Here is a 26,251-nt window from a genome sequence, read left to right on the forward strand (position 1 = left end):
CAGCTGTTCTGAAATAGAGACACATCTAAAACATGCAGAGCAGGGGTTTAAGGACTAGAATTGGAACTGGCCTAATGTGACACTGGAGATATAATGGTGCGTTCACACTAAATGCGTTTTGAGCATCAGGCAGGTCTGGTTTGTATTCTAAGTCTATGTGGAGGCGCGTCGAGGGCTATTGCGTCACGCTTCCAGCATCTAGCGCAGCCCAATTTGAACCGTTTGGAGCGTTTGACACATCTAGTGCATCCAACGCTCCACATAGACTTTGAATATAAACCAGACTCACCTGACGCTCAAAACGTGTTTGATGTGAATGCACCATTAGAATGTTCAGTTCCACTGGTAACAATGACATCAGCAGTGATGACATCACTCTTTGATGCATCAAATGAATCTCTCCCTTGACTGTAGCACACAGACTGTTTTTTCAGACCTTCTTCCTGTTTCAGACAATTATTTGAAGACACAGAATCAGCCCAGTACAGGTTCACATTCTCAGGTGAGAGAAACTCACCTGGTATAAAGTACATTTTTCAGTGCTGAAATTACATTTATTAATTTATTCAAAGCATGTCATGAATATGTGTGCATGTACTCCATCTTAAATCCAGAGCATTCTAGTTTTGTGTTGCTTTTTCCACCACTAGATGATATGCATATAGCATATAACATAAACAGCACTACTCAGAGATGCAATGAGTTTATAACAGCTGTGCGAATGATCTAATCGTCTGTTGATTTGCAGCAATTCACATTAATAGCAGATGTAGAGGGCCCCAAAGTCAAATTTTGCTTTTGCAAATTTGTGCTTCACTAATCCTCCTGGAATCTGTTCTGGTTAAGCATTTCCAAACGTCACCAGATCTGATCTTTCTTCAAAAAAATCATTATGTCCATGTTATTTTCTTTGTTATTCTAGAGTCTAGACAATATACTTATTTCTGTAATAAGCAGTTATAGAATCTTTAATACAAAGGTCCAGCTTATGTCACTCGGAATAACCCCCAATTGTTACCCCATATGCTACTGCATGAACAATATACAATGCATTTCTATTTTTTTTTATCTGTACACAACCACAGAAAGACAGAATATGGCTAAACAGACTCGACTGATATAACATAAAAAAAATCTAAACAACATAACAATATTACTTTCCAACAACTTCCAGAACCGTTTTATTTCATAGCTGATAACTGACGGCACAAGCGGAACAAGTCAGAGTGGGGCCGGGGGCCAGTTCTAACGACCGGACCCTTTATATTCAAATAATAATCATCATAATACAACTTTACAACATAGACATGCCTGCAACAGCGGAGCTTACAAGTTTCATCACAACAGAGAGCGGCTATGTCATTCTGAAGCCCATCAAACAGACATAAAGTATAACAAACCAAGAAATGTGGAGAGCTCAAATTTATTTTTCTCATTTATCTGCCTCATGTTACATTATAGCAAAATAATGACAGTTTTAACAAATATATATACAGTACAGACAAAACGTTTGGACACACTTTCTCATTGAATTCAATGAGAAAGTGTGTCCAAACTTTTGGTCAGTACTGTATATAAAAAAAACTTATTTTTTATGAAATTTCCCCACAGTTTTAATGGTGCACTAATGAGCACTAACTACTTACTTTTATAAGGGATACGAGTTTCCTGAGCATGCTATCATACTATGGTGTGAGGAACCACTGCTCCACCATTGGCAAGCTTTATTGGGCCCCATAAGTTGTGTTTACTTTCTGTGTGCTACAGCTATGTCGTCAAACCAACCAAAATGCAAGCAACCCTCCCCACAAAACCTGAGAAACAATCAACATTCGAGACAGAAACACATTTTTAATTGACTGTGTTAATAATGCAATAAAAGCAAAACACAAAAAGATACAGTGTGATAAAATGAACAGGATGTATTAGAAGAGTTAAGGATAACATTTTTCTTAAACTTAATTAAAAATTAGATCAGCAGACATTACACATACTTTTTATTCACCTGAAAGCACAACAGTTAGGGATAGGTCTGTGTATAATTCTTCATTTTGATCTGAGTACTAAGAAAATCTTTTTTTAAGACATAAAATATATGTCATAAAAAATTGTAAAAATTATAAAGTAAAAGAACATCTCTTATAGTCACAATTCAGGGATCTTGAACAAGAAAGAAATTAAGTTTTTGATAAGAACTAAGAAAACATCATGCATTTGGTAATTTACCAAGAATAATTAGGTTTACAAGTGGCAATAAAATGCACCATGACATCTGACAATCTTTACGTAATTTGTGATCAGTGTTTGTGCATCAAACTTTTCCTGTTGTTTTTTTCTGGCTGAAACAAAATAATGAAACACTTTGGAGCAAATATACACAGTATCAGTCCAAAACTGGAGGCCAGAATAGCAAATATCTCCACAGCCACAGTAAATTTTCCAGGAGAGCTGACATAAGCTGGGATGAAGGTGATCCAGACTGCACAGAATATCAACATGCTGAAGGTTATCATCTTGGCTTCGTTGAAATTATCAGGTAGTTTCCGAGCTAGAACAGCTAACACAAAGCAAAACACAGCCAGCAGGCCGATGTAGCCGAGCACAGCCCAGAAACCAACAGCAGAGCCTAACGCACATTCCAGGATGATCTTCTCCTTGTAGGTGGTCAGATTTTTCACTGGGAAGGGAGGACTCACAACCAACCAAATGATACATATTATAACTTGAATAAATGTAAAAGACACTACAGTCATTCTTTGTTGAAGAGGACCAAACCATTTCATGATATTGTTACCGGGAAGTGTAGCTTTAAAGGCCATTAGAACCACTATAGTTTTCCCAAGAACACAGGAGATACAGAGAACAAATGTGATGCCAAACGCTGTGTGCCGCAGCATGCAGGACCACTCAGAGGGGGCTCCAATGAAAGTTAATGAACATAAGAAACACAGAGTCAGAGAGAAGAGCAGCAGGAAGCTCAGCTCTGAGTTGTTGGCTCTGACAATTGGAGTTGTTCTGTGATGGAAGAAAATCACTGTTGTAATGATGGCCAGACAGGCTCCACTGATGGAAACTACAGCCAAGATGATTGACAGGACTTCATCGAAGGATAGAAACTCAACTGGTTTGGGAAAACAAGCATCTCTCTTTGCATTTGGCCAGAACTCTCTGGGACACAGGAAGCAATCAGGAGAATCTAAAAACCAAAATGAAAAAAAAAATCAGAATATGCAACCATATTTTTAATGATAAAATCTGCATTAAGATTTCCAAAATGTACCTGTCATATTACTGATCTCTCCTTCAGGACATGGTATACAGTCATAGCAGCAGATTGGTTTTCCTTTCTGCAACACTTTACGAGTTCCTGGAGGACAACTCTCTGAGCAAACTGACACTGGAACCTGAAACAGAAACGGCAGCAAAACAACAATTTTAAACTTTTATGTTGTTTGATTTTCTTTACAAGCAACATTGAGTAATTAGTCAAAAGTCATGTTACTTGTGTTCCACCTTCCAACCAGATTAATTTCCTGGTGATATTAAACTCCTGGCCCTTTCGCAGTGAAGCATCATAATATCCCACTGTTACCAGTTCAATATCTCCACTCTCACTTTTCTGCCAGTTTACAAGTTCATAAAAAGCCACAGGATCTCCGTTTTTATCAAATGAGACATGATAACCGTTTTGGGTAAAGTTCACTTTCTTTAATGCAGCAAAAAGCTAAGCAATAAAAGAAACACAGATGGAAAGTAGTTAAAAGCTTGTTTAAAATGCTTATATTTTCAGGCTTTTCACATTAAACTCATAAATCTACAACTTTATAAACTGACCTGTTTGGGCTCCATATTGCTGTGTTTGTCACATTTTGTCTTGTTCTCCGTTTCCTGACATACAGCATCATGTATGGCATGTGCTACAGCATAAACAGCCTTGTACACCATGTTGGTGATTCTTAACTGAGATGTTTCAGTGTACGGGCTTACAAGCACTTTAATATCTTCAGTTCCATCACACTGTCTCTTGGTTACAACAGCAGCTAAATAAAATTTCGATTATATCAACACAGATGTCCCAATAGACACATTAAAAATTGGTAACTTGAAATGCAGTATGACTGAAATATTATGAAAAGTATATTTTAACATAAAAAAAATACTCAAACTTTTCTTTTTTTTAAAAAATGTATGAATGTCTAAAGATAATGTGATATTGGTAACATTTATAAAGAACAACAGGGAAAAGGCTGCATTGGGATTAAATCCACCAATGTATAAGGTGGATAACGTAAAGTCATATAACCCAGATCTCTTTAAACAATAAATCAACCAATAACAATGACTATTATCAGTTGGAAGGATACCAGATGTTCAGACATAAAAGTGATTCTGTCTTTTGTGGGAAAAGATAGGATGGACCTTCAGAACCACACCAGTATATAAAAGTGACATTTATATTTCTTTTTAAGACTCAAGAAAAAAAACGATACACATACAGTGGCATTTTGAAAACACTGTAAAACAAAATATTGTGAAAAGAGCATAACTCACTTTTTGTCAGGCTGCAGTTGAATGCCTCCTGCCAGAACTCAGTCAGCACTGAGGAAGCAGCGACATTAGATGGAGAGAGATCCAGGAGGAAATCTCTCAGACCTGGGATGACAGATTTCTGAATGGCAACTCCAATGGCTCCTGCACAGAAACCAAAGGTCATGGAGTTTGGGTCGGTTATCCAGGATTCACTTCCAATCCATTGCCGAGGTGGAGGAGGGTCCAGAGCCAGCTCTTCTAACAGGAACTTCATGTCACCATCAGCTACAAACGCAACAACAACTGTTGCTGTTGACCTGGAGAGAAATTGTAATGTGAATTAAACTAACAAGGACATTTAATAATAATATTAAATATAATTACAATTTATTTGAACTCATATAAACATAAACCTGTAGCCATACTTGAAATAATAGAAAAGACTTTACATAACAAGATAAAGTGATCTCTTCTAAAACCAATTTAAGGTTTTCTGAAGAGGTTCAGCATCAACACCTGCGGATAACGTCAGCAACTCTTCTGATCTTGCTTTGTGGGTCAGTCCGATAAAATGATTCAATGTACTCCACACAGATCCCCTCACTGTTTGCTGTCTTAAGAAAGGAAGCCATGCCATTATTTCCATAATCCGAGTCTGAGTGGATGGCACCAATCCAAGTCCAACCAAAGTGTTTCACCAGCTTGGCCAGGGCGTCAGCTTGGAACTGGTCACTGGGAATGGTTCTGAAAAATGTTGGATATTCTTGTTTATCTGACAGGCAGGCACAAGTTGCAAAATGGCTCACCTACATAGAAAAAAAAACATTAAGGAGAAAAAGTATCACCACATGTACATCTTAAAGTTTCATTCAGAAATTAATTCAGTCTAATCACCAGAGGAACGTTGAAGAGCCCCATGATGCGTGACATGCTGATGGATGGAGTGGATGCAGAGTCTCCCACAGCAGCCACCACCACTCCAGACTGAGAACAATTCCTGCCCTGGTAAAACACGGGGTCCTGGCCGTTCACTAGCTGAAATGCAACATGCACAGCTACAGGCACAGATGCGCAGGTGTCATGGATCTGATAACCCAGTTTGATTCCCGGCAGCAGCTCTGTGCTGTTGTTTATCTCCTCAATGGCAAAGATCATTGCGCGAGAAAAGCGCAGCTCCCTGGGATGAAAACTGCAGAGGATCAGTGAATCATTTAGTTAATGTAAGAAAACGTTCAGGATAAAATACAAAAAGACAATATAAACTAGTAGCTGTCAGAAACTAATTAAAGCCTGTGTAAATAATCAACAACTGATTTTACTCTAAAATATTTTCTCAAAATGTTGCATGACTAAAGAAACTTCCGAGAATAAAACAGCTCAAATGAGTTCTGATTTAATATTAAAATGACTAAAAAAAACATGAGCAAGAACTCCAAAAAGCACAAAAAACAACTCTTTGGATTACACCAAATAATACCACAACAATTCTGCTTATTGTGAAACATGAAAATCACATATCTAATTTATTTTTCCAAATATCACAGAACATTTGGCACAAAAACGTCCCGTTAACTGACCTTGTGCATCTTGGAGGCTCAGGCTTGGTGGTGTAGTTATTAATCACCATTTTCGTTTTGTAGTGAATGAAGAAAGCACCTCCAATCACAAAATCTCCATGCAGTGAAAATGCGGGTGCAGGAGGAGTACCATGTAGGATGCATTGCTCTGATGATAATGATGTGATGCTGCCAGCAGCAGCAGTCAGAGCTTCTGTAGGGAGAATCTTCTGTTTCAGATCATCTAGAGTCCCACCCAACACAAGAACAATGATCAGCTCAAACAAACTCACTGCTAGTCTCAAGCCAATCTCCATTTTTCAAGTGTCTTTAAGAGGAGTTGTGTATTTACTGGCCTTTAAACATCTTTGATATGTCAGGTGATCATTAATTATTAACAACATGACCTCATCCAGTCATCTTTGATTGTCTTAAAATGACCTTACATAAAAAATTCCACTTTGTTCTTCTGTTGTTTTTTCTTTATATCTCTAAATTATAAAGAACAGCTTTCCACAATCACTTAACTCAATAATACTGTAACCATTTACTAATATGTATGAATTGGCATCTCATACAGTGAAACCCATAAATCATTCAAGCCCATGGCAGATTTATATTTAAAATCTTTTAATGTGACCAATATGCTTAAATTTATCATTTTAGCTAATCAAAAACATTACTATTACCCATGTTAGTACCAACCTAAATCTAAATGATGACCCTCGGTTGATAAAAGGCAACAGTAATTTTATTTATACAGCACATTTTCAGCTTCAAGGCAATATAAAGTGCTTTACATGATTTAAAAGGAAATAACAAACCAAAGGAAATAGCGAAAGAAGAAAAAGCTAATAATGTTGATCCAAAGGAAATAAACTAGATACTCCTATTCATGGTTGGTAGAGAAGTATAAGTAAGTATCTTCTGTTCTAATTTCTTTTCTGGTTTGGAAGAATAGGATTCTAAAAAGTAGTTGCTAAGGTAGTTTTTCTGGATTCTAATCCCTGTCTAAACCCAGAAACCAACAGCAGAGCCTAACGCACATTCCAGGATGATCTTCTGGTGGTCAGATTTTTCACAACCAACCAAAAGATACATATTATAACTCGAATAAATGTGTGAAAAAAAAAGACCCATGTTTGGAGGCCTTGAGTCCTCGCGGGTACGACTCCCGGACCCGACGATATTTGCCGCATGTCTTCCCCTTTCCTGTTAGCCTACTTTCATATAAGGGACTCTAGAGCCCACAAAAAAAACCCTGGAGGGGTAAAAAAAAAAACTTGAATAAATGTAAAAGACATTACAGTCATTCTTTGTTGTGGAGGACCAAACCATTTCAGTGCATTACTACCAGGAAGTGTAGCTTAAAGGCCATTAGAACCACTATAGTTTTCCCAAGAACACAGGAGATACAGAGAACAAATGTGATGCCAAACGCTGTGTGCCGCAGCATGCAGGACCACTCAGAGGGGGCTCCAATGAAAGTTAGTGAACATAAGAAACGTAATGTTATGCATATAACTACTGTTCCCTGAAGGAGAGGAACGAGGTACAACACATAGAGTATGGGATATCACGCCCTGCGTGGCCTAACTGAAGACACCTTTAATCACGCCGTAAGGCAAATGACGTGTGATGACGGGTGGCAGGCCCCGCCTGCATATAAATACACCCCCATCACAGTCATTATTCAGTTCGATGGCCGCTCTTCACCGAGCCAGGCTGACTGGCGGGGCAGAAAAAAGGTGTTGTACCTCGTTCCTCTCCTTCAGGGAACAGTAGTTATATGCGTAACATTACGTTCCTTTTCAGTCGATTCACTCGGTACAACACATAGAGTATGGGACATATATACACGCCCCGCGGAGCAGCCATCAAACCTAAGACAAAAGTACTGAACTAGTTTGAAACCTCCAAACCAGCAGAAAGAACAGAATGAGCCACAGAAGGGGCTGTCACATCCAGACGATAAAACCGAACAAAAGTGTGCGGTGAAGACCAGCTGGCTGCAGCACAGATGTCACTCACAGGGACCCCTCTGAAAAGGGCCCAGGATGCCGCTACACCTCTGGTTGAATGTGCTCTCACACCATGAGGTAAAGGGAGGCCCTTGCTGATGTAAGCCAGAGAAATAGCCTCCACGACCCAATGAGAGAGTCTCTGTCTGGAGAGAGCCTTGCCTCTAGCCGGATTGGCAAAACACACAAACAGCTGATCACACAGTCGCACATTCTGAGTACGATTGATGTAAAGTCTCAGTGCACGCACTGGGCACAGAAAATGCAGCCTTCTTTGCTCTTCAGAAGCAAAAGGAGGGGGATAAAAACTAGAAAGCTCAATGGTCATTGTGCTGTAATCCAAAGGAATCACCTTAGGGAGATATGCAGCATTTGGTCTTAAGGTGACCCTTAAACCATCAGCTGAAAACTGAACACAAGAGGGGTGCACCGAAAGTGCATGCAGGTCCCCAACCCGTTTTGTAGTTGCCAAAGCAAGAAGCAGAGCTGTCTTATATGATAGAAATTTCAAATCAACCAACTCAAGGGGCTCGAAAGGAGTGCTACAAAGAGCGTCCAAGACCACAGTAAGATTCCAGGAAGGAACATTAGATTTTATCCCTGGTCTCAGTCTACGGACCCCTTTTAAGAAACGCACAGCCAGAGGATGAGCACCTGGTGTTCCTCCATCAAGACCAACATGACAAGCCGAGATGGAAGCCAAGTAAACTTTAATTGTGGAGAACGAGAGACCCTTATCCACTAGCTCCTGTAGGAATGTCAAAACATCCACAATGGAGCACTGGAAGGGAGAAATGCTTTTGCTGTGACACCACTGTTCAAAAACACGCCACTTATACGCATATAACCCCCTCGTGGAAGCTGCTCTGGAGCTCTGAATGGTTGCAACCACATCTAAAGGAAGGCCTCTAGCTAACAAGCTGGACCTCTCAGCAGGTAGGCATGTAGCATCCACAATTCTGGGTGTGGATGAAATACTTCCCCCCCTGCCTGGGAGAGGAGATCCCTGCGGGCGGGGAGTTTCCAGGGCTTCATCACCAGCAAGCTGATTATTTCTGCATACCATGACTTTGCTGGCCAACGAGGGGCCACCAGAATCAAGGACAGGCCCCATCTGCGTACTCTCTCTAGCACTGGCAGAATAATTTCCACTGGGGGAAATGCATACAGAAGCACATTGGGCCATGGGTGAGCCAGGGCATCCACTCCCAGTGGAGCGCTGTGATCCGTTATGGAAAAGAATAGGGGACAGTGGGTGTTGGCTTTGGTGGCAAAGAGATCCACTGAAGCTTTGCCGAACCTTCGCCAAATCTGTACAACCACGGATGGATGTAGTCTCCACTCCCTCACCAGTGGGCCTCCCCTTGACAGCAGATCCGCCCCCAAATTCAGGTGTCCTGGAATATGAGTTGCTTTGACAGACAGAAAATGAATGCTGCACCACTGCAATAGTCTGTGAGATAATTTCAGCAAGGGAAGTGAATGAGTGCCCCCTTGTCTGTTTATGTAGGACACCACAGTGGTGTTGTCTGTCCTTATCAGAACATGCTGGTTCATCAGAACCTTGCAAAAATGCCTCAGAGCTAGCAGGACAGCTCGCAACTCCAGGTAGTTTATGTGGAGCTTGGATTGGGATAATGTCCAGACCCCCCTCACCGCAACGCCATCGCATATTGCCCCCCACCCCTTCAGAGAGGCATCTGTGGACAACACTTTGCGAAAGGACACCCTGCCGATTGGAGACCCACGGTATAGCAGACCGGGCTCTCTCCATGGGCGAAGGGCTGACATGCAAGAAGCAGTTATCGTCAGCCTTCTGTGCAGGTGCCGTGACGTGCACAGCCGGTGAGAGCGTGTCCACCGCTGTATTGGGCGCATTTTCAACAGTCCGAGTGGCACCACTGCGATCATGGAGGCCATTATTCCCATCAGCCGCAAGACAGTCTGAAAGCGCAGTTTGCACCCCAACTGAAACTGAGCTAGGCATCGATGAAATGCGGTCACACGATGCTCTGAGAGACGAGCTCGAGCTGACAGGGAGCATATTTCCAGCCCCAGGAATGAGAACTGTTGACTCGGGTTCAGTGAACTTTTTTGAAAGTTTACCGAGAAACCCAGCGCTTGAATGTGGGACAGCACCTGCGGCAGCTGTTCTGCAGCCTGCTCTCTGGAACTGGCTATTAAAGCCCAGTCGTCCAGATAAGCCAGAATGCGAATTCCCTTTTCTCTGAGAGGGGCTAGCGCTGTCTCCACAATTTTCATAAATGTGCGAGGGGCAAGAGACAGACCGAAGGGTAAGACCAGGTACTCGTACGCTATTCCCTCGAAAGCAAACCTCAGAAAACGTCTGTGTTCTGGGTGTATTGCCACGTGAAAGTAAGCATCCGTCAGATCGATTGTTGCAAACCAATCCCCTGGGCCGACTGCGTTCAAAAGTTGCCTCAGCGTCAACATTTTGAATTTGAACTTGCGAAGGTGCTTGTTTAACACTCTTAAATCCAGGATGGGACGTAGCCCACCTCCCTTCTTCGGAACAACAAAATAGCGGCTGTACCAACCTCTTTTTGCTTCCGAAGCGGGAACCACACGCACTGCTCCTTTTGCCAACAACGTGTTTATTTCGTCTCTCAGAACTCTGGCTGCTTCGGTCCCCACAGTTGTGTTTATAACTGATTGGAACCTGGGCGGTCTTATCCGGAACTGCAACCGGTAACCCGTAGCAACGGTCCTTTCTATCCATGGGGAAAGTGCGCATGCGCGCCAAAAGGGTACGCGTGCAGCCAGACTGCTGACCTGATGCACTGTTGGGGAGGTGCTGCCCTCTGCTGGGATGGAGAGGAGTAGCTCCGTTTGACTGTTGTGCACGCTGTGGCACACAGTGCTTTGATCTTGATTTTTTGGCAAAGGAATTGCACTCTTTATTGAAACATGTGGAACAGTTACACAAACATTCAGAACATTTTCTCTCGTTTCTTGAGAAACATTTAGCCCACTTAAACCTGGGGCTGAGAGTGCAAATTGTATGTGCGTTGGGGTGTTGTGCTTGGGAGACTGTGTTAGGAAAACGCAGCGCCTCTTGGGGCTGGAACCCTGAACAGAACAAACAAGATGCCTTTTGCGCATAAACGAATGAGTGGCGGCAATCAGGTCTCCCTGCTTCTGATGCCTCTCTGTTGTCACGCCGTCTCACGTCGTCAGGATGACTGAGGCTTTTTCTTCCGAGACGTCAAATCTCGTTGAAAACCCGGAGGGGGGCCTTTGCTCCAAGCCGACTGGCGGGGAGTATGCTTTTTCAACGGCTGTGAAATTGTAGTGTTCAGAGCTGCGGGGGGTGCTGCTCTCTTAGGTGGTGCCGGTGTCGTCACCGGCTTGCGTGCGCTCATGTTGGACCTGGACCTAGCGTCACGTCTGGGAATGATGCAACGAAGAGCTTCAGTTTGCTTTTTCTTAAGCTCGAACTTCGCTTGGATTGCATCAAGGGACTGCCCAAAAAGCCCATCTGTTGACACCGGCTCATCCAGGTATATGGCCCTGTCCCTATCGGGAACGTCAGAAAGCGTTAGCCATAAGTGTCTCTGAGCAACCACTGTGGAAGCCATCCCCCTCCCCAGTGAGAGCGCAGCACAGCGGGATGTGCGAAGAATATAATCAGCAGTGATTCTGATCTCATTTAAGAGGGGGATCAGATGGCTATCAGGAGGCATCTGAGCCCCTAGCTCGGACAAGCACATAGCTTGATAAGTTTGAAGCATGGTGGCCGAGCTCAGGGAGCGAGCAGTGGTTGCTTGAGCGCGATAGGTCTTCTCCAACTGAGATGCGGAAAACCTGCATTGTTTTGAGGGCAAGGTGGCAGAGCCGCCCACACCATGGTTGTATGATGGCGCCAGGTAAGCTGCCAAGGACGCCTCCATCGGTGGTAAATTAACCAGACCCGCTTTGTCAGCACCCTCCAGGTCCACATACTGCCCGTAGCCAGGCACTGTAACACGCGTGGACAACGGTTTGTTCCAGGACGACGTTAGCTCCGAGACAAAATCTGGGAACATGGGCAGGCGGTTTTTAACCGCAGCTGGCTCCCTCGGAAGGTAGAATCCAGTGAAACGGGACACCTTCTGAGCAGGAGGAGGGGTGGGCCACTCGACGTCTAACTTATCAGCTGCACGACGGCAAAGGGAAAGGAACGATGTGTCGTCCTGACCCACCGGGGATGAAGCGGCAGCAGATGGACACTGACCCGCGGAAAAGTCGTCATCATCTTCCGAAAGACTGTGACTTTCCAGGCCGATGTCTAGCACGTCATCATCACCCTGAGCCTCGAGGTGATAATGAGATGGCGCTGCGTCCTGTACCGTTTCGGCTAACCCGTCCACATACTCCATATGGTCTGCCCAGCTGGAAGCAGGGGCTGCCCAGCTGGAAGTGGAAGCTTTGGCCCCTTCATCCTCGTCAGACTCGGACGAAACCGGATTCCTAGACTCGGACAGCAAGGGGTCTTGTTGTGACACGGTAGCCTCTCCCAGCACTTTCTGCACAAACTTGACCCGCCGTTCAAGCGTGGAGCGCTGAAGCTGGCTACAAAAAGCACAAGCGGTCGGCTCCGACAACGCTCTTCTGGCGTGGACAATTCCAAGGCAGACGGGGCATGCTTCGTGCTGGTCCTTTTCGTGAAGCGTGAAGCCGCACTCCTGAGGACAGGGGCGAACGGAAGACTTCTGCTTCGCCATTTTTTGCTTCGTGCTCATCCCGAACCACGAAACCAAAAAAAAAAAAAAAAAAAAAAAAAAAAAGTAAAAAATAGACAAACCGAAGAAACAACTAGCGCTCAGCGGGTAGACACGCTAACCAGAAGGCAGCAGTAGCTAACACCAACAGGAGCAGTTAAGCTAGTTTTGGAAAAGAAAACAAGAGCGATGCTATCTAGCAGCAGCTAGAAAGCACGGATTTGAAGTTAGGTGTTCTCAGCGAGGTGAAGAGCGTAAGAACTGAATAATGACTGTGATGGGGGTGTATTTATATGCAGGCGGGGCCTGCCACCCGTCATCACACGGCATTTGCCTTACGGCGTGATTAAAGGTGTCTTCAGTTAGGCCACGCAGGGCGTGATATCCCATACTCTATGTGTTGTACCGAGTGAATCGACTGAAAGGGAACACAGAGTCAGAGAGAAGAGCAGCAGGAAGCTCAGCTCTGAGTTGTTGGCTCTGACAATTGGAGTTGTTCTGTGATGGAAGAAAATCAGTGTTGCTCAACACAAACTGTTAAAACCGCCACTATAACTCAGCCTTCAGTCCCTGACATCACCGCTGTACCGCCCAGAGAGAACAAAGGGGATGTAGGCGAGGCGGCTGGGCTGATGCAATTTACAACCAGTCTACAGTTAACTCACACTTTGTGAATGAATAATGTTAGACTTGCTACCTGTAACTAGCCCGGTCTTGTGCCTGAATCGCTGCCAACAAAAAAAGTCCGGTTCATCTCCAGGCCATTTATTTGATTAAAACATTAATTTTAAATGAAAAAGTAATTGCCAGTCATACAGTTTAAATCAGCTATAAAACTGAACATTAAGCAGAATTAATATTGAAAAGCAGAACAGCACTGCTCTAAAAATATAGTAAAATAAACCATAGTCTATTGACCCTGTGCAACTAGTCAATAAATCATAACAGGCGCCATGATGGACGTCGGAGTCGAGGGATGGGAGATTTGAACAGAGCGACTGAAATTGTTTTTCAATGTTGTGCCAGTTTATTCATGGCTTCTATTCGTTCCAGTCAAATAGGAGCCACATAACACGCCTGTTTGCTGCTCACAGACGGCGGTGTTTACAAAAGTTGGAAACAGCTAGCTTAGAAACCGATCCGTACCTCCTCCCTCCTGAAGTCCTGATCAAATTACCGACTTTTTCAGAATTCACACCACATGATTTATATTACTACGTCATAAATAGCGATTCCCTTTACACCGGAGCGACATTAAAAAACGTACAAAAGACGAGATGCTAACCATTTGTTTTCCAAACATGCTAGGCTACATGATGGTGCGGTACTGTCTCCATGGTTACCAGTGGTCAGGCCCGTACCTTCTCTATGATGCAATATTTGATACATTTCTAATCATACTTACTTACAAAGTGAACGGTAATCTTCTTACCTTGTAAAAAGCGTTCGCTGCAAATCCGCGGTTACACCGAGGGCTGCCATTCATTATGATTGACTTTGCTATCCATCGCCGCCATGTTTTCCTCATTAGAAGTTATATAAAATAAAATGACAAGTTCGGTTTGCGTCCTTGTCCGCTTGTGCAGCCGGTCCTGTGGCCATTTCGAAAGTAAAATTAACTAAATAGAAGCGATATTAGGTTACAAATGTCTGGTTTTTGACAGGGTTTACTGGCGCGCATTGGTTGTTTTGACGTCTGTCATGGCGGAGTCCTGAAGAGCATGGTGTCACGTGCAAAGGGTCCATGCTACCTTCTTATTCGTAAAAATCTCAAGGCTGCTAGTGGATCAGTCATTGATGGCATTTGATAGGACGCAGTTTGACACATTTTGGCGCCGTAGAACGAAAGGGTGCTGCATGGTGCATGCTTGTTTTGACACACATCATGCATGCTGCGTGCCCGGTGTTCAGACGGATCTGTTTATGCATTGAATAATCCAGCAGTAATTTATATGCACACATGTTCCATTGGTGGGAGTTTAAGGTATATCAGTCTGTTGGTCCTTGTTTCATGAATAAATCATCTACTAACTTAAAAAAAAGCCTCTGGATGTTAATGTAAGCACAGTTATGTAACTAGAAGGATACGGAACAAAAATATAAATGCAGCACTTTTGTTGTTGCTCCCACCCTTTATGAGCTGAACTCAGATATGTAAAACATTGTCTACACACACAAATACAATAATTTCTCTCAAATGTTGTTCACAAATATGCCTAAATAGTAAGCACTTTTCACCTTGCAGGTGTGACATATCAAGATCCGGATTGACGCCATGAATTTTGCACAGTCCTGAAGAGCATGATGTCACGTGCAAAGGGTCGTATGCTACCTTCTTATTCGTAAAAATCTCAAATACCGCTCAATTTATTTTCTCTCATTTATCTGCCTCAGCGAAATAATGACAGTTTTAACAAATATATCAAAAAAAACGTATTTTTTATGAAATTTCCCCACAGTTTTAATGGTGCACTAATGAGCACTAACTACTTACTTTTATAAGGGATAGAGTTTCCTGAGGATGTTATCATACTATGGTGTGAGGAACCACTGCTCCACCATTGGCAGGCTTTATTGGGCCCCATAAGTTGTATTTACTTTCTGTGTGCTACAGCTATGCCGTCAAACCACCAACCAAAATGCAAGCAACCCTCCCCACAAAACCTGAGAAACAATCAACATTCGAGACAGAAACACATTTTTAATTGACTTTGTTAATAATGCAATAATAGCAAAACACAAACAGATACAGTGTGATAAAGTGAACTGGATGTATTAGTGAGAAGAGTTAAGGATAACATTTTTCTTAAACTTAATTAAAAATTAGATCAGCAGACATTACACATACTTTTTATTCACCTGACAGCCCAACAGTTAGGGATACAGTACAGACCAAAAGTTTGGACACACTTTCTAATTGAATTCAATGAGAAGGTGTGTCCAAACGTTTGGTCTGCACTGTAGGTCTGTGTATAATTCTTCATTTTGATCTGAGGACCAAGAAAATCTTTTTTAAGACGTAAAATATATGTCATAAAAAAAATAATAAAATACAAAGTAACATTATTCAACATTACTCTAAAATGTAAAAAAGCAAAATAAACGTGACACATATTTGGTGAGCATAAGCAGTTTAAGTTTTCTTGCATGACTTATCACATCATTGCTGGCAGTTTGATGTTCAAGACATTCACATTTTACATTGGGCTTTTGTTCATTAAATGTTTTTTGGTGTTTTTTTCGGGCTGAAACAAAATAATGAAACACTTTGGAGCAAATATACACATTATCAGTCCAAAACTGGAGGCCAGAATAGCAAATATCTCCACAGCCACAGTAAATTTTCCAGGAGAGCTGACATAAGCTGGGATGAAGGTGATCCAGACTGCACAGAATATCAACATGCTGAAGGTTATCATCTTGGCTTCGTTGAAATTATCAGGTAGTTTCCGAGCTAGAACAGCTAACACAAAGCAAAACACAGCCAGCAGGCCGATGTAGCCGAGCACAGCCCAGAAACCAACAGCAGAGCCTAACGCACATTCCAGGATGATCTTCTCCTTGTAGGTGGTCAGATTTTTCACTGGGAAGGGAGGACTCACAACCAACCAAATGATACATATGATAACTTGAATAAAAGTTACAGACACTACAGTCATTCTTTGCTGTACAGGTCCAAACCATTTCATTGCATTACTACCAGGAAGTGTAGCTTTAAAGGCCATTAGAACCACTATAGTTTTCCCAAGAACACAGGAGATACAGAGAACAAATGTGATGCCAAACACTGTGTGCCGCAGCATGCAGGACCACTCAGAGGGGGCTCCAATGAAAGTTAATGAACATAAGAAACACAGAGTCAGAGAGAAGAGCAGCAGGAAGCTCAGCTCTGAGTTGTTGGCTCTGACAATTGGAGTTGTTCTGTGATGGAAGAAAATCACTGTTGTAATGATGGCCAGACAGGCTCCACTGATGGAAACTACAGCCAGGATGATTGACAGGACTTCATCGAAGGAAAGAAACTCCACAGGTTTGTGGAAACAAGCATCTCTCTTTGCATTTGACCAGAACTCTCTGGGGCATGGGAAGCAATCAGGAGAATCTAAAAAGCAAATGAAAAAAAAAATCAGAGTATGCAACCATATTTTTAATAATAAAATCTGCATTAAGATTTCCAAAATGTACCTGTCATATTACTGATCTCTCCTTCAGGACATGGTATACAGTCATAGCAGCAGATTGGTTTTCCTTTCTGCAACACTTTACGAGTTCCTGGAGGACAACTCTCTGAGCAAACTGACACTGGAACCTGAAACAGAAACGGCAGCAAAACAACAATTTTAAACTTTTATGTTGTTTGATTTTCTTTACAAGCAACATTGAGTAATTAGTCAAAAGTCATGTTACTTGTGTTCCACCTTCCAACCAGATTAATTTCCCGTTGATATTAAACTCCTGGCCCTTTGGCAGTGAAGCATCATAATATCCCACTGTTACCAGTTCAATATCTCCACTCTCACTTTTCTGCCAGTTTACAAGTTCATAAAAAGCCACAGGATCTCCGTTTTTATCAAATGAGACATGATAACCGTTTTGGGTAAAGTTCACTTTCTTTAATGCAGCAAAAAGCTAAGCAATAAAAGAAACACAGATGGAAAGTAGTTAAAAGCTTGTTTAAAATGCTTATATTTTCAGGCTTTTCACATTAAACTCATAAATCTACAACTTTATAAACTGACCTGTTTGGGCTCCATATTGCTGTGTTTGTCACATTTTGTCTTGTTCTCCGTTTCCTGACATACAGCATCATGTATGGCATGTGCTACAGCATAAACAGCCTTGTACACCATGTTGGTGATTCTTAACTGAGATGTTTCAGTGTACGGGCTTACAAGCACTTTAATATCTTCAGTTCCATCACACTGTCTCTTGGTTACAACAGCAGCTAAATAAAATTTCGATTATATCAACACAGATGTCCCAATAGACACATTAAAAATTGGTAACTTGAAATGCAGTATGACTGAAATATTATGAAAAGTATATTTTAACATAAAAAAATACTCAAAACTTATCTCTTTAAAAAAATGTACGAATGTCTAAAGATAATGTGATATTGGCAACATTTATAAAGAACAACAGGGAAAAGGCTGCATTGGGATTAAATCCACCAATGTATAAGGTGGATGACATAAGGTCATATAACCCAGATCTCTTTAAACAATAAATCAACCAATAACAATGACTATTATCAGTTGGAAGGATACCAGATGTTCAGACATAAAAGTGATTCTGTCTTTTGTGGGAAAAGATAGGATGGACCTTCAGAACCACACCAGTATATAAAAGTGACATTTATATTTCTTTTTAAGACTCAAGAAAAAAAACGATACACATACAGTTGCATTTTGAAAACACTGTAAAACAAAATATTGTGAAAAGAGCATAACTCACTTTTTGTCAGGCTGCAGTTGAATGCCTCCTGCCAGAACTCAGTCAGCACTGAGGAAGCAGCGACATTAGATGGAGAGAGATCCAGGAGGAAATCTCTCAGACCTGGGATGACAGATTTCTGAATGGCAACTCCAATGGCTCCTGCACAGAAACCAAAGGTCATGGAGTTTGGGTCGGTTATCCAGGATTCACTTCCAATCCATTGCCGAGGTGGAGGAGGGTCCAGAGCCAGCTCTTCTAACAGGAACTTCATGTCACCATCAGCTACAAACGCAACAACAACTGTTGCTGTTGACCTGGAGAGAAATTGTAATGTGAATTAAACTAACAAGGACATTTAATAATAATATTAAATATAATTACAATTTATTCAAACGCATATAAACATAAACCTATAGCAATTCTTGAAATAATAGAAAAGACTTTACATAACAAGATAAAGTGATCTCTTCTAAAACCAATTTAAGGTTTTCTGAAGAGGTTCAGCATCAACACCTGCGGATAACGTCAGCAACTCTTCTGATCTTGCTTTGTGGGTCAGTCCGATAAAATGATTCAATGTACTCCACACAGATCCCCTCACTGTTTGCTGTCTTAAGAAAGGAAGCCATGCCATTATTTCCATAATCCGAGTCTGAGTGGACGGCACCAATCCAAGTCCAACCAAAGTGTTTCACCAGCTTGGCCAGGGCGTCAGCTTGGAACTGGTCACTGGGAATGGTTCTGAAAAATGTTGGATATTCTTGTTTATCTGACAGGCAGGCACAAGATGCAAAATGGCTCACCTACATAGAAAAAACCATTAAGGAGAAAAAGTATCACCATATGTACATCTTTAAAGTTTCATTCAGAAATTAATTCAGTCTAATCACCAGAGGAACGTTGAAGGGCCCCATGATGCGTGACATGCTGATGGATGGAGTGGATGCAGAGTCTCCCACAGCAGCCACCACCACTCCAGACTGAGAACAATTCCTGCCCTGGTAAAACACGGGGTCCTGGCCGTTCACTAGCTGAAATGCAACATGCACAGCTACAGGCACAGATGCGCAGGTGTCATGGATCTGATAACCCAGTTTGATTCCCGGCAGCAGCTCTGTGCTGTTGTTTATCTCCTCAATGGCAAAGATCATTGCGCGAGAAAAGCGCAGCTCCCTGGGATGAAAACTGCAGAGGATCAGTGAATCATTTAGTTAATGTAAGAAAACGTTCAGGATAAAATACAAAAAGACAATATAAACTAGTAGCTGTCAGAAACTAATTAAAGCCTGTGTAAATAATCAACAACTGATTTTACTCTAAAATATTTTCTCAAAATGTTGCATGACGAAAGAAACTTCCGAGAATAAAACAGCTCAAATGAGTTCTGATTTAATATTAAAATGAACCATGAGCAAAAACGCCAAAAAGCACAAAAAAAACCTCTTTGGATTACAGGCAATTAATACCACAATTCTGCTTATTGTGAAACATAAAAATCACATATCTAATTAATTTTTCTTTATGTGACAGAACTTTTGGCACAAAAACGTCAAAGTAACTAACCTCCCTGTGCATCTTGGAGGCTCAGGCTTGGTGGTGTAGTTATTAATCACCGTTTGCATTTTGTAGTGAATTAAGAAAGCACCTCCAATTACAAAATCTCCATGCAGTGAAAATGCGGGTGCAGGAGGAGTACCATGTAGGATGCATTGCTCTGATGATAATGATGTGATGCTGCCAGCAGCAGCAGTCAGAGCTTCTGTAGGGAGAATCTTCTGTTTCAGATTGTCTAGAGTCCCACCCAACACAAGAACAATGATCAGCTCAAACAAACTCACTGCTAGTCTCAAGCCAATCTCCATTTTTCAAGTGTCTTTAAGAGGAGTTGTGTATTTACTGGCCTTTAAACATCTTTGATATGTCAGGTGATCATTAATTATTAACAACATGACCTCATCCAGTCATCTTTGATTGTCTTAAAATGACCTTACATAAAAAATTCCACTTTGTTTTTCTGTTTTATTTTTATATCTCTAAATTTCCAGCTTTCCACAATCACTTAACTCAATAATACTTTAAGCATTTCCTAAGATGTATGAATTGGTGTTTCATACAGTGAAACCCCTAAATTATTCCAGCCCATGGCAGATTTATATTTAAAATCTTTTTATGTAACCAATATGCTTACATTTACTATTTTAGCTAATCAAAAACATTACTATTACCCATGTTAGTACCAACCTAAATCTAAATGATGACCCTTTGGAGATAAAAGACTTCATGGCCTTGGATTTCACCATAAAGTCATTCATTTTCTTGAATGTCTTCAAAAAAAGTCATTCTAAAAGGATTGTCAATATGAGGAAATGTTCAATTGTTTTCATACTACTTAGGCTTTATACATGGACATGTAAATCATTTTCAGTATACCATTTCTATCTTAAAATGCAAACAAAAACTGAGATTTTATTTACAAATATGACTCCTTTTGTCTCTTGTGTTAACATATCTTGGGAGATCTACAGTATGTATCATTTTCTGTTAGAAAGAAATTATTGTTTGACTGGAAAAACATTTAATTTATGTGTGTCAGGGGTTTGAATAATTGTGATCTTAGCTGTAAAGGTACAGTAGATTGGTAGAATGCATTTACTTTGAATTGCCATACCGTACACTGTATTATAGGCTGTTCATGGCCTTCCAACTCAGTCTAATTTGATTCTCATTTACATCCAATGCTCCAATCAAGATTTCTCCCATTGAATTTGATTTCTCCAGTTGAACTTCAACCAGGCCAATCGCCAAACAAAAGGAGGCATTGTGAACAAGGCTATTCATTTTCTGTGCTGCTTTTGGCCTTGTTGAAATGTCTAGAGATTTTTTGTTGGAATCTACCTCCAGGGATCGAAAGCCTCTGACAGCAGCTGCTTTTGAGACCTTGTCTAAGAGTGGATTTTTTTTTCCGGAACACTGCCTATGGGGGTTTGAAGCAGGTGTAAAATCTCATCTGCACAGAACACATGGTGGGAGGGTTTCTTCTAGTCATGCACGGGTAGGAAAATAAACCAAGAGCGATAGGATATTGAGGCTGTCTCTTAATGTGGATCTTTTCCACAATCGGCATCTGAAAGTACCAGCAGATTCCGGGTAGCGGTCTTGTGTAAACAAGACTAAAATCGTAGTCTGCCAATGGCTGTCAATCGCAGTGGAAGAACTGAAAGAAGCTATTCTTTCCAATTACTTAATTGCAATTGAGCAACTAATGACTCAATTGATTTTATTGAGCAGTTAAAGCCATATCAAGATGAATGCTTAAGAAATTTTGTTGTTTACAAAGATTTTGTTCAGGGCTATACTTCACTATTCGCAGTGGGGGATGGCGGTACAAAACGCATGCAATTTCTGGTAAGATTCTAGGCAGAGCGTCCCTTATGGTTGAGCTTGTGAATTACAGGAATATTAGTGATCAGGCAAAATGAGATCAAACCATATAATTACAGTATTTTCGGTGTTGTACAAGCAGACAGCCTGTCTCAGCAGCTCAGCAATAATTCCATGTTTTTCTTGTTTTATAAGTCAATTTAGTTTAGCTTTGTGTTTCTGCATCCTTCTACTCATGCCTATGTGTTTACATTTACATCTAGAGACATTTGTGTAGTACATGATTTATTCTTGAAATAAGAAACCAACACAATGACATACATTATACTCTCACCAATGGAACATGTGTGCATAGAAACTACTGCAACCAAACTGTTATTTAGTGCATAATAGCAAAGCTTTTGCAAATGTCTATAAACAGTTTAGCATATTTGTCAACTTGGTTAAAACTACCTGTATTTTTGTGACTTTGCTTCAAGCCTTCTGGGGAAACTGTCTTACTTTTTATTCATTAAATATTTCTTGGTGTTTTTTTCTGGCTGAATCAAAATAATAAAACACTTTGGAGCAAATATACACAGTATCAGTCCAAAACTGGAGGCCAGAATAGCAAATATCTCCACAGCCACAGTAAATTTTCCAGGAGAGCTGACATAAGCTGGGATGAAGGTGATCCAGACTGCACAGAATATCAACATGCTGAAGGTTATCATCTTGGCTTCGTTAAAATTATCAGGTAGTTTCCGAGCTAGAACAGCTAACACAAAGCAAAACACAGCCAGCAGGCCGATGTAGCCGAGCACAGCCCAGAAACCAACAGCAGAGCCTAACGCACATTCCAGGATGATCTTCTCCTTGTAGGTGGTCAGATTTTTCACTGGGAAGGGAGGACTCACAACCAACCAAATGATACATATTATAACCTGAATAAATGTAAACGACACTACAGTCATTCTTTGCTGTGGAGGACCAAACCATTTCATTGCATTACTACCAGGAAGTGTAGCTTTAAAGGCCATTAGAACCACTATAGTTTTCCCAAGAACACAGGAGATACAGAGAACAAATGTGATGCCAAACACTGTGTGCCGCAGCATGCAGGACCACTCAGAGGGGGCTCCAATGAAAGTTAATGAACATAAGAAACACAGAGTCAGAGAGAAGAGCAGCAGGAAGCTCAGCTCAGAGTTGTTGGCTCTGACAATTGGAGTTGTTCTGTGATGGAAGAAAATCACTGTTGTAATGATGGCCAGACAGGCTCCACTAACAGAGAATACAGCCAGAATGATTGACAGGACTTCATCGAAGGAAAGAAACTCCACAGGTTTCAGGAAACAATCATCTCTCTCTGCATTTGGCCAGAACTCTTTGGGGCATGGGAAGCAATCAGAAGAATCTAAAAAAAAAAATGGTGTAGACACATGTGTCAACACTAAATTATTTGAAAATAAAATAAAGAATAGGATTCTACCTGTCATATTACTGATCTCTCCTTCAGGACATGGTATACAGTCATAGCAGCAGATTGGTTTTCCTTTCTGCAACACTTTACGAGTTCCTGGAGGACAACTCTCTGAGCAAACTGACACTGGAACCTGTTATTTAGTCAAAGAAAAAAAATAGCAATAAGTTACCATATTTTACAAGCATCTACAGTGTATGACCTCTGCATAAATTATTGGTGATAGATTCATTACTTGCTTGTAACCATCCATCCAGGTTAATTTCCCGCTGATACGAAACTCCTGGCCCTTTGGCAGTGATGCATCATAATATCCCACTGTTACCTGTTCAATAACTCCACTCTCACTTTTCTGCCAGTTCACCAGCTCATAAAAAGCCACAGGATCTCCATTTGCATCAAATGAAACATGGTAGCCATTTTGGGAAAAGTTTACTTTCTTTAGTTCAGTTAAAACCTGTAAAATAGTAAAGACACAGGGAGAGGGAAAAAATCCATAACAGCAAAAAAGTTAAAAACTGATTTACTTTTTACTTAAACTAACTTGTTCAGGCTCTAGACGCATGTGTTTGTCACACTGAGTGGTTCCGTTTGTTTCCTGACACGCTGCATTGTGAATAGCATGCCCTATTGCATACACGGCCTTATAAACCATGTTAGAAACTCTTAACTGAGATGTTTCAGTGTACGGACTTTTAAGAGCTTTAATATCTTCTGTTCCATCACATTTTCCCAAATGTGGATCAGCAGCTAAGGAGAAGAAAAAAGTCTAATAAACATGGAAATACACACACAACTCATCCAGGGCAAATTGATAAATGTTGTTTTTAATGACATATTAATCTAGGTCTTGTTATCAGTAGTTTTATAAACTAAACATTATTTACAGTGTATTACACTGAACCTATAAGTGAGGAGTTATTGGAAGCAAACTCTACTTTGACTTTGGCCCTTTATTGATGTATTTGAAACTGAGCTTTGGAAAAAAATACCCAAAACGATTAGTTATTTTTGTAAAGTTAAAAAAAATGTACCTGCTAGAAACATGACCAGTGTATTTTACTGACAAATGTTTGGTGGTTTCATGTTATAGTTTTGTCCAAGAATGAACAAAAGTGTGACATGTAGCGACACTAATTAAATTTCATTTTAAATAATGGTTTAAGTCCACATTAATTTGATTAATTAAACTCTTGGGTGAAACTGTGTAAATAGAAAGTACTGACAATAATAACAGTTGAAAATGTTGTCATTATTGGAATAAATTTCCCATTCAAAGTGAACATGTTTCTTTAAATTAAGTATTAAACTAAAAAACACACACAAAAATTTCCTACCCTCTGTCAGGCTGCAGTTGAATGCATCCTCCCAGAACTCAGTCAGCACTGAGGACGCTGCCACTTCAGAGGGAGAGAGATCCAGCAGGAAATCTCTCAGACCTGGGATGACAGACTGCTGAATGGCAACTCCAATGGCTCCTGCACAGAAACTGAAACTCATCAAGACTGGTTCACTTATCCAGCCTTCACTTCCGACCCACTGCCGATGTGGGGTAGGTTCTCTGCTCAGCTCCTCTAGGAGGACCTTCATATCACCCCCACCTGCAAATGCCAAAACTACTTTGGCTGTAGATCTGGAAAAAAAAAATGTGTAAAACAAATTAAAATTAAGGTTCACAAAGTTATAAGGTACAGTGGCAAAATAAAAAATTCAAAAACCTGCGGACGGCATCAGCTACTTTTCTGATCTTGTTCTGTGGGTCAGTTCGATAGAAAGATTCAATGTACTCCACACAGATCCCCTCTTTGAGTGCTGTGTCAAGGAAAGCAGCCATGCCATTATTTCCATAATCTGAGTCCGAATGGACGGCTCCGATCCAAGTCCAGCCAAAGTGTTTCACCAGTTTGGCCAGCGCAGCAGCTTGGTAATAATCACTGGGAATCGTTCTGAAAAAAGTTGGGTACTCGTGTTTATCAGACAGGCAGGCACAGGTGGCAAAGTGGCTCACCTACAAAAGGAATATCATTTTAAAAACAATAATAAAGACTTTAACATTTTCATGTACATAAATTAGTTTTTAATTAATATACACAATTTACCAGAGGGATTTTAAAGGACCCAAAGATTCGTGAGATGCTGATGGAGGATGTGGATCCAGAGTCTCCAACAGCAGCCACCACCTCTCCAGACTTTGAACAGTTGCTACCTTGGTAAAACGCGGGGTCCTGGCCGTTAGAAAGCTGAAATGCCACATGCACGGCAACAGGCACAGAGGCGCAGGTGTCAAATATCTGATATCCAAGTCTGACGCCTGGCAGCAGCTCTGTGCTGTTGTTGATTTTCTCAATAGCAAAGACCATTGTGCGAGAGAAGTGCAGACCCCAAGCGCTAAAGCTGCACAGAATGAAATAAGGAGAGTTCTGATGTTAACCCAGGATAAAAAATTCTCTTGATATTAAAAAAAGTCAAACAACCAAAAAAGTTCCAAAACTTTGTTGGTCCCAACAAAGTTGTTCCAAAACAAGAAATAATTTCAAAATTCATCAAGATTCAAATGAAGAAATGTTGTTAAATAAAATCTAAATTAAATTATTACAACAATTCAAGTCACTCAAAGCTACTGCTAAGCATTTTTGCATCGTTTTGAACATGCAAAATCAAGTCTTTTAAAAGATTCATCCACATCTTCATCTAACACATTTGTGTCTTTCCTCTTTACTAACCTCCCTTTGCATATTGGAAGCTCAGGCTTGGTGGTGTAGTTATTAATCACTGTCTGCACTTGGTAGTGAAATAAGAAAGCCCCTCCAATCACAAAGTCCCCGTCCATGGAGAACGCATGTTGACGAGGCGTACCCTGCAGCGTACATTTCACCAATGAAGCCTCAGCACTGAAATCAGGGCCAGTCAGGTTATCTATACGCTGATTTCTTTCCTTTAATCCATTGAGAGACCCACCCAACACAACAACTGTGACCAGCTCAAACAAACTCATCGCTAATCTCAGACCGACCTCCATTCTGCAACCGTTTGTATTCTGGGTGTTTGTGCTCTGGTGCAAGAGCGTTCTCATTAACATGCATTTTATATCGGGTCATTAAAAAGAACATGCGCTCACCAAGGGATCTATGATCCCGTCTTAAA

At 41.1% G+C, this 26,251-nt stretch overlaps 4 protein-coding genes across 4 annotated transcripts; all 4 read right to left on the reverse strand.

Annotated features, from left to right (window-relative positions):
• Positions 1-3,078: 3,078 nt before the first annotated feature.
• LOC114161504 (vomeronasal type-2 receptor 1-like) lies at positions 3,079-5,729 on the reverse strand. Its single transcript, XM_028044811.1, has 5 exons — positions 5,425-5,729; positions 5,047-5,336; positions 4,552-4,847; positions 3,281-3,404; positions 3,079-3,196 (listed from the first exon to the last, which is right to left on the reverse strand). The coding sequence occupies exons 1-4, from the start codon at positions 5,683-5,685 to the stop codon at positions 3,358-3,360; spliced, it is 894 nt and encodes a 297-aa protein (XP_027900612.1). The 5' UTR covers positions 5,686-5,729; the 3' UTR covers positions 3,079-3,196; positions 3,281-3,357.
• Positions 5,730-8,797: 3,068 nt separating this feature from the next.
• LOC114162038 (uncharacterized) lies at positions 8,798-12,831 on the reverse strand. Its single transcript, XM_028045786.1, has 2 exons — positions 11,473-12,831; positions 8,798-11,023 (listed from the first exon to the last, which is right to left on the reverse strand). The coding sequence occupies exons 1-2, from the start codon at positions 12,829-12,831 to the stop codon at positions 9,020-9,022; spliced, it is 3,363 nt and encodes a 1,120-aa protein (XP_027901587.1). The 3' UTR covers positions 8,798-9,019.
• A 3,130-nt stretch (positions 12,832-15,961) lies between these two features.
• LOC114161512 (extracellular calcium-sensing receptor-like) lies at positions 15,962-19,961 on the reverse strand. The gene is made up of 8 exons (XM_028044820.1): positions 19,828-19,961; positions 19,155-19,449; positions 18,778-19,067; positions 18,283-18,578; positions 17,568-17,773; positions 17,236-17,457; positions 17,014-17,137; positions 15,962-16,930 (listed from the first exon to the last, which is right to left on the reverse strand). The coding sequence occupies exons 1-8, from the start codon at positions 19,884-19,886 to the stop codon at positions 16,026-16,028; spliced, it is 2,397 nt and encodes a 798-aa protein (XP_027900621.1). The 5' UTR covers positions 19,887-19,961; the 3' UTR covers positions 15,962-16,025.
• A 2,032-nt stretch (positions 19,962-21,993) lies between these two features.
• LOC114161489 (extracellular calcium-sensing receptor-like) lies at positions 21,994-26,036 on the reverse strand. Its single transcript, XM_028044789.1, has 8 exons — positions 25,831-26,036; positions 25,207-25,501; positions 24,826-25,115; positions 24,445-24,740; positions 23,652-23,857; positions 23,343-23,564; positions 23,117-23,240; positions 21,994-23,041 (listed from the first exon to the last, which is right to left on the reverse strand). The coding sequence occupies exons 1-8, from the start codon at positions 25,935-25,937 to the stop codon at positions 22,143-22,145; spliced, it is 2,439 nt and encodes an 812-aa protein (XP_027900590.1). The 5' UTR covers positions 25,938-26,036; the 3' UTR covers positions 21,994-22,142.
• Between the last annotated feature and the right edge of the window lie 215 nt (positions 26,037-26,251).

Source organism: Xiphophorus couchianus, chromosome 18 (assembly GCF_001444195.1).
Source record: "Xiphophorus couchianus chromosome 18, X_couchianus-1.0, whole genome shotgun sequence".
NCBI lineage: Eukaryota > Metazoa > Chordata > Actinopteri > Cyprinodontiformes > Poeciliidae > Xiphophorus > Xiphophorus couchianus.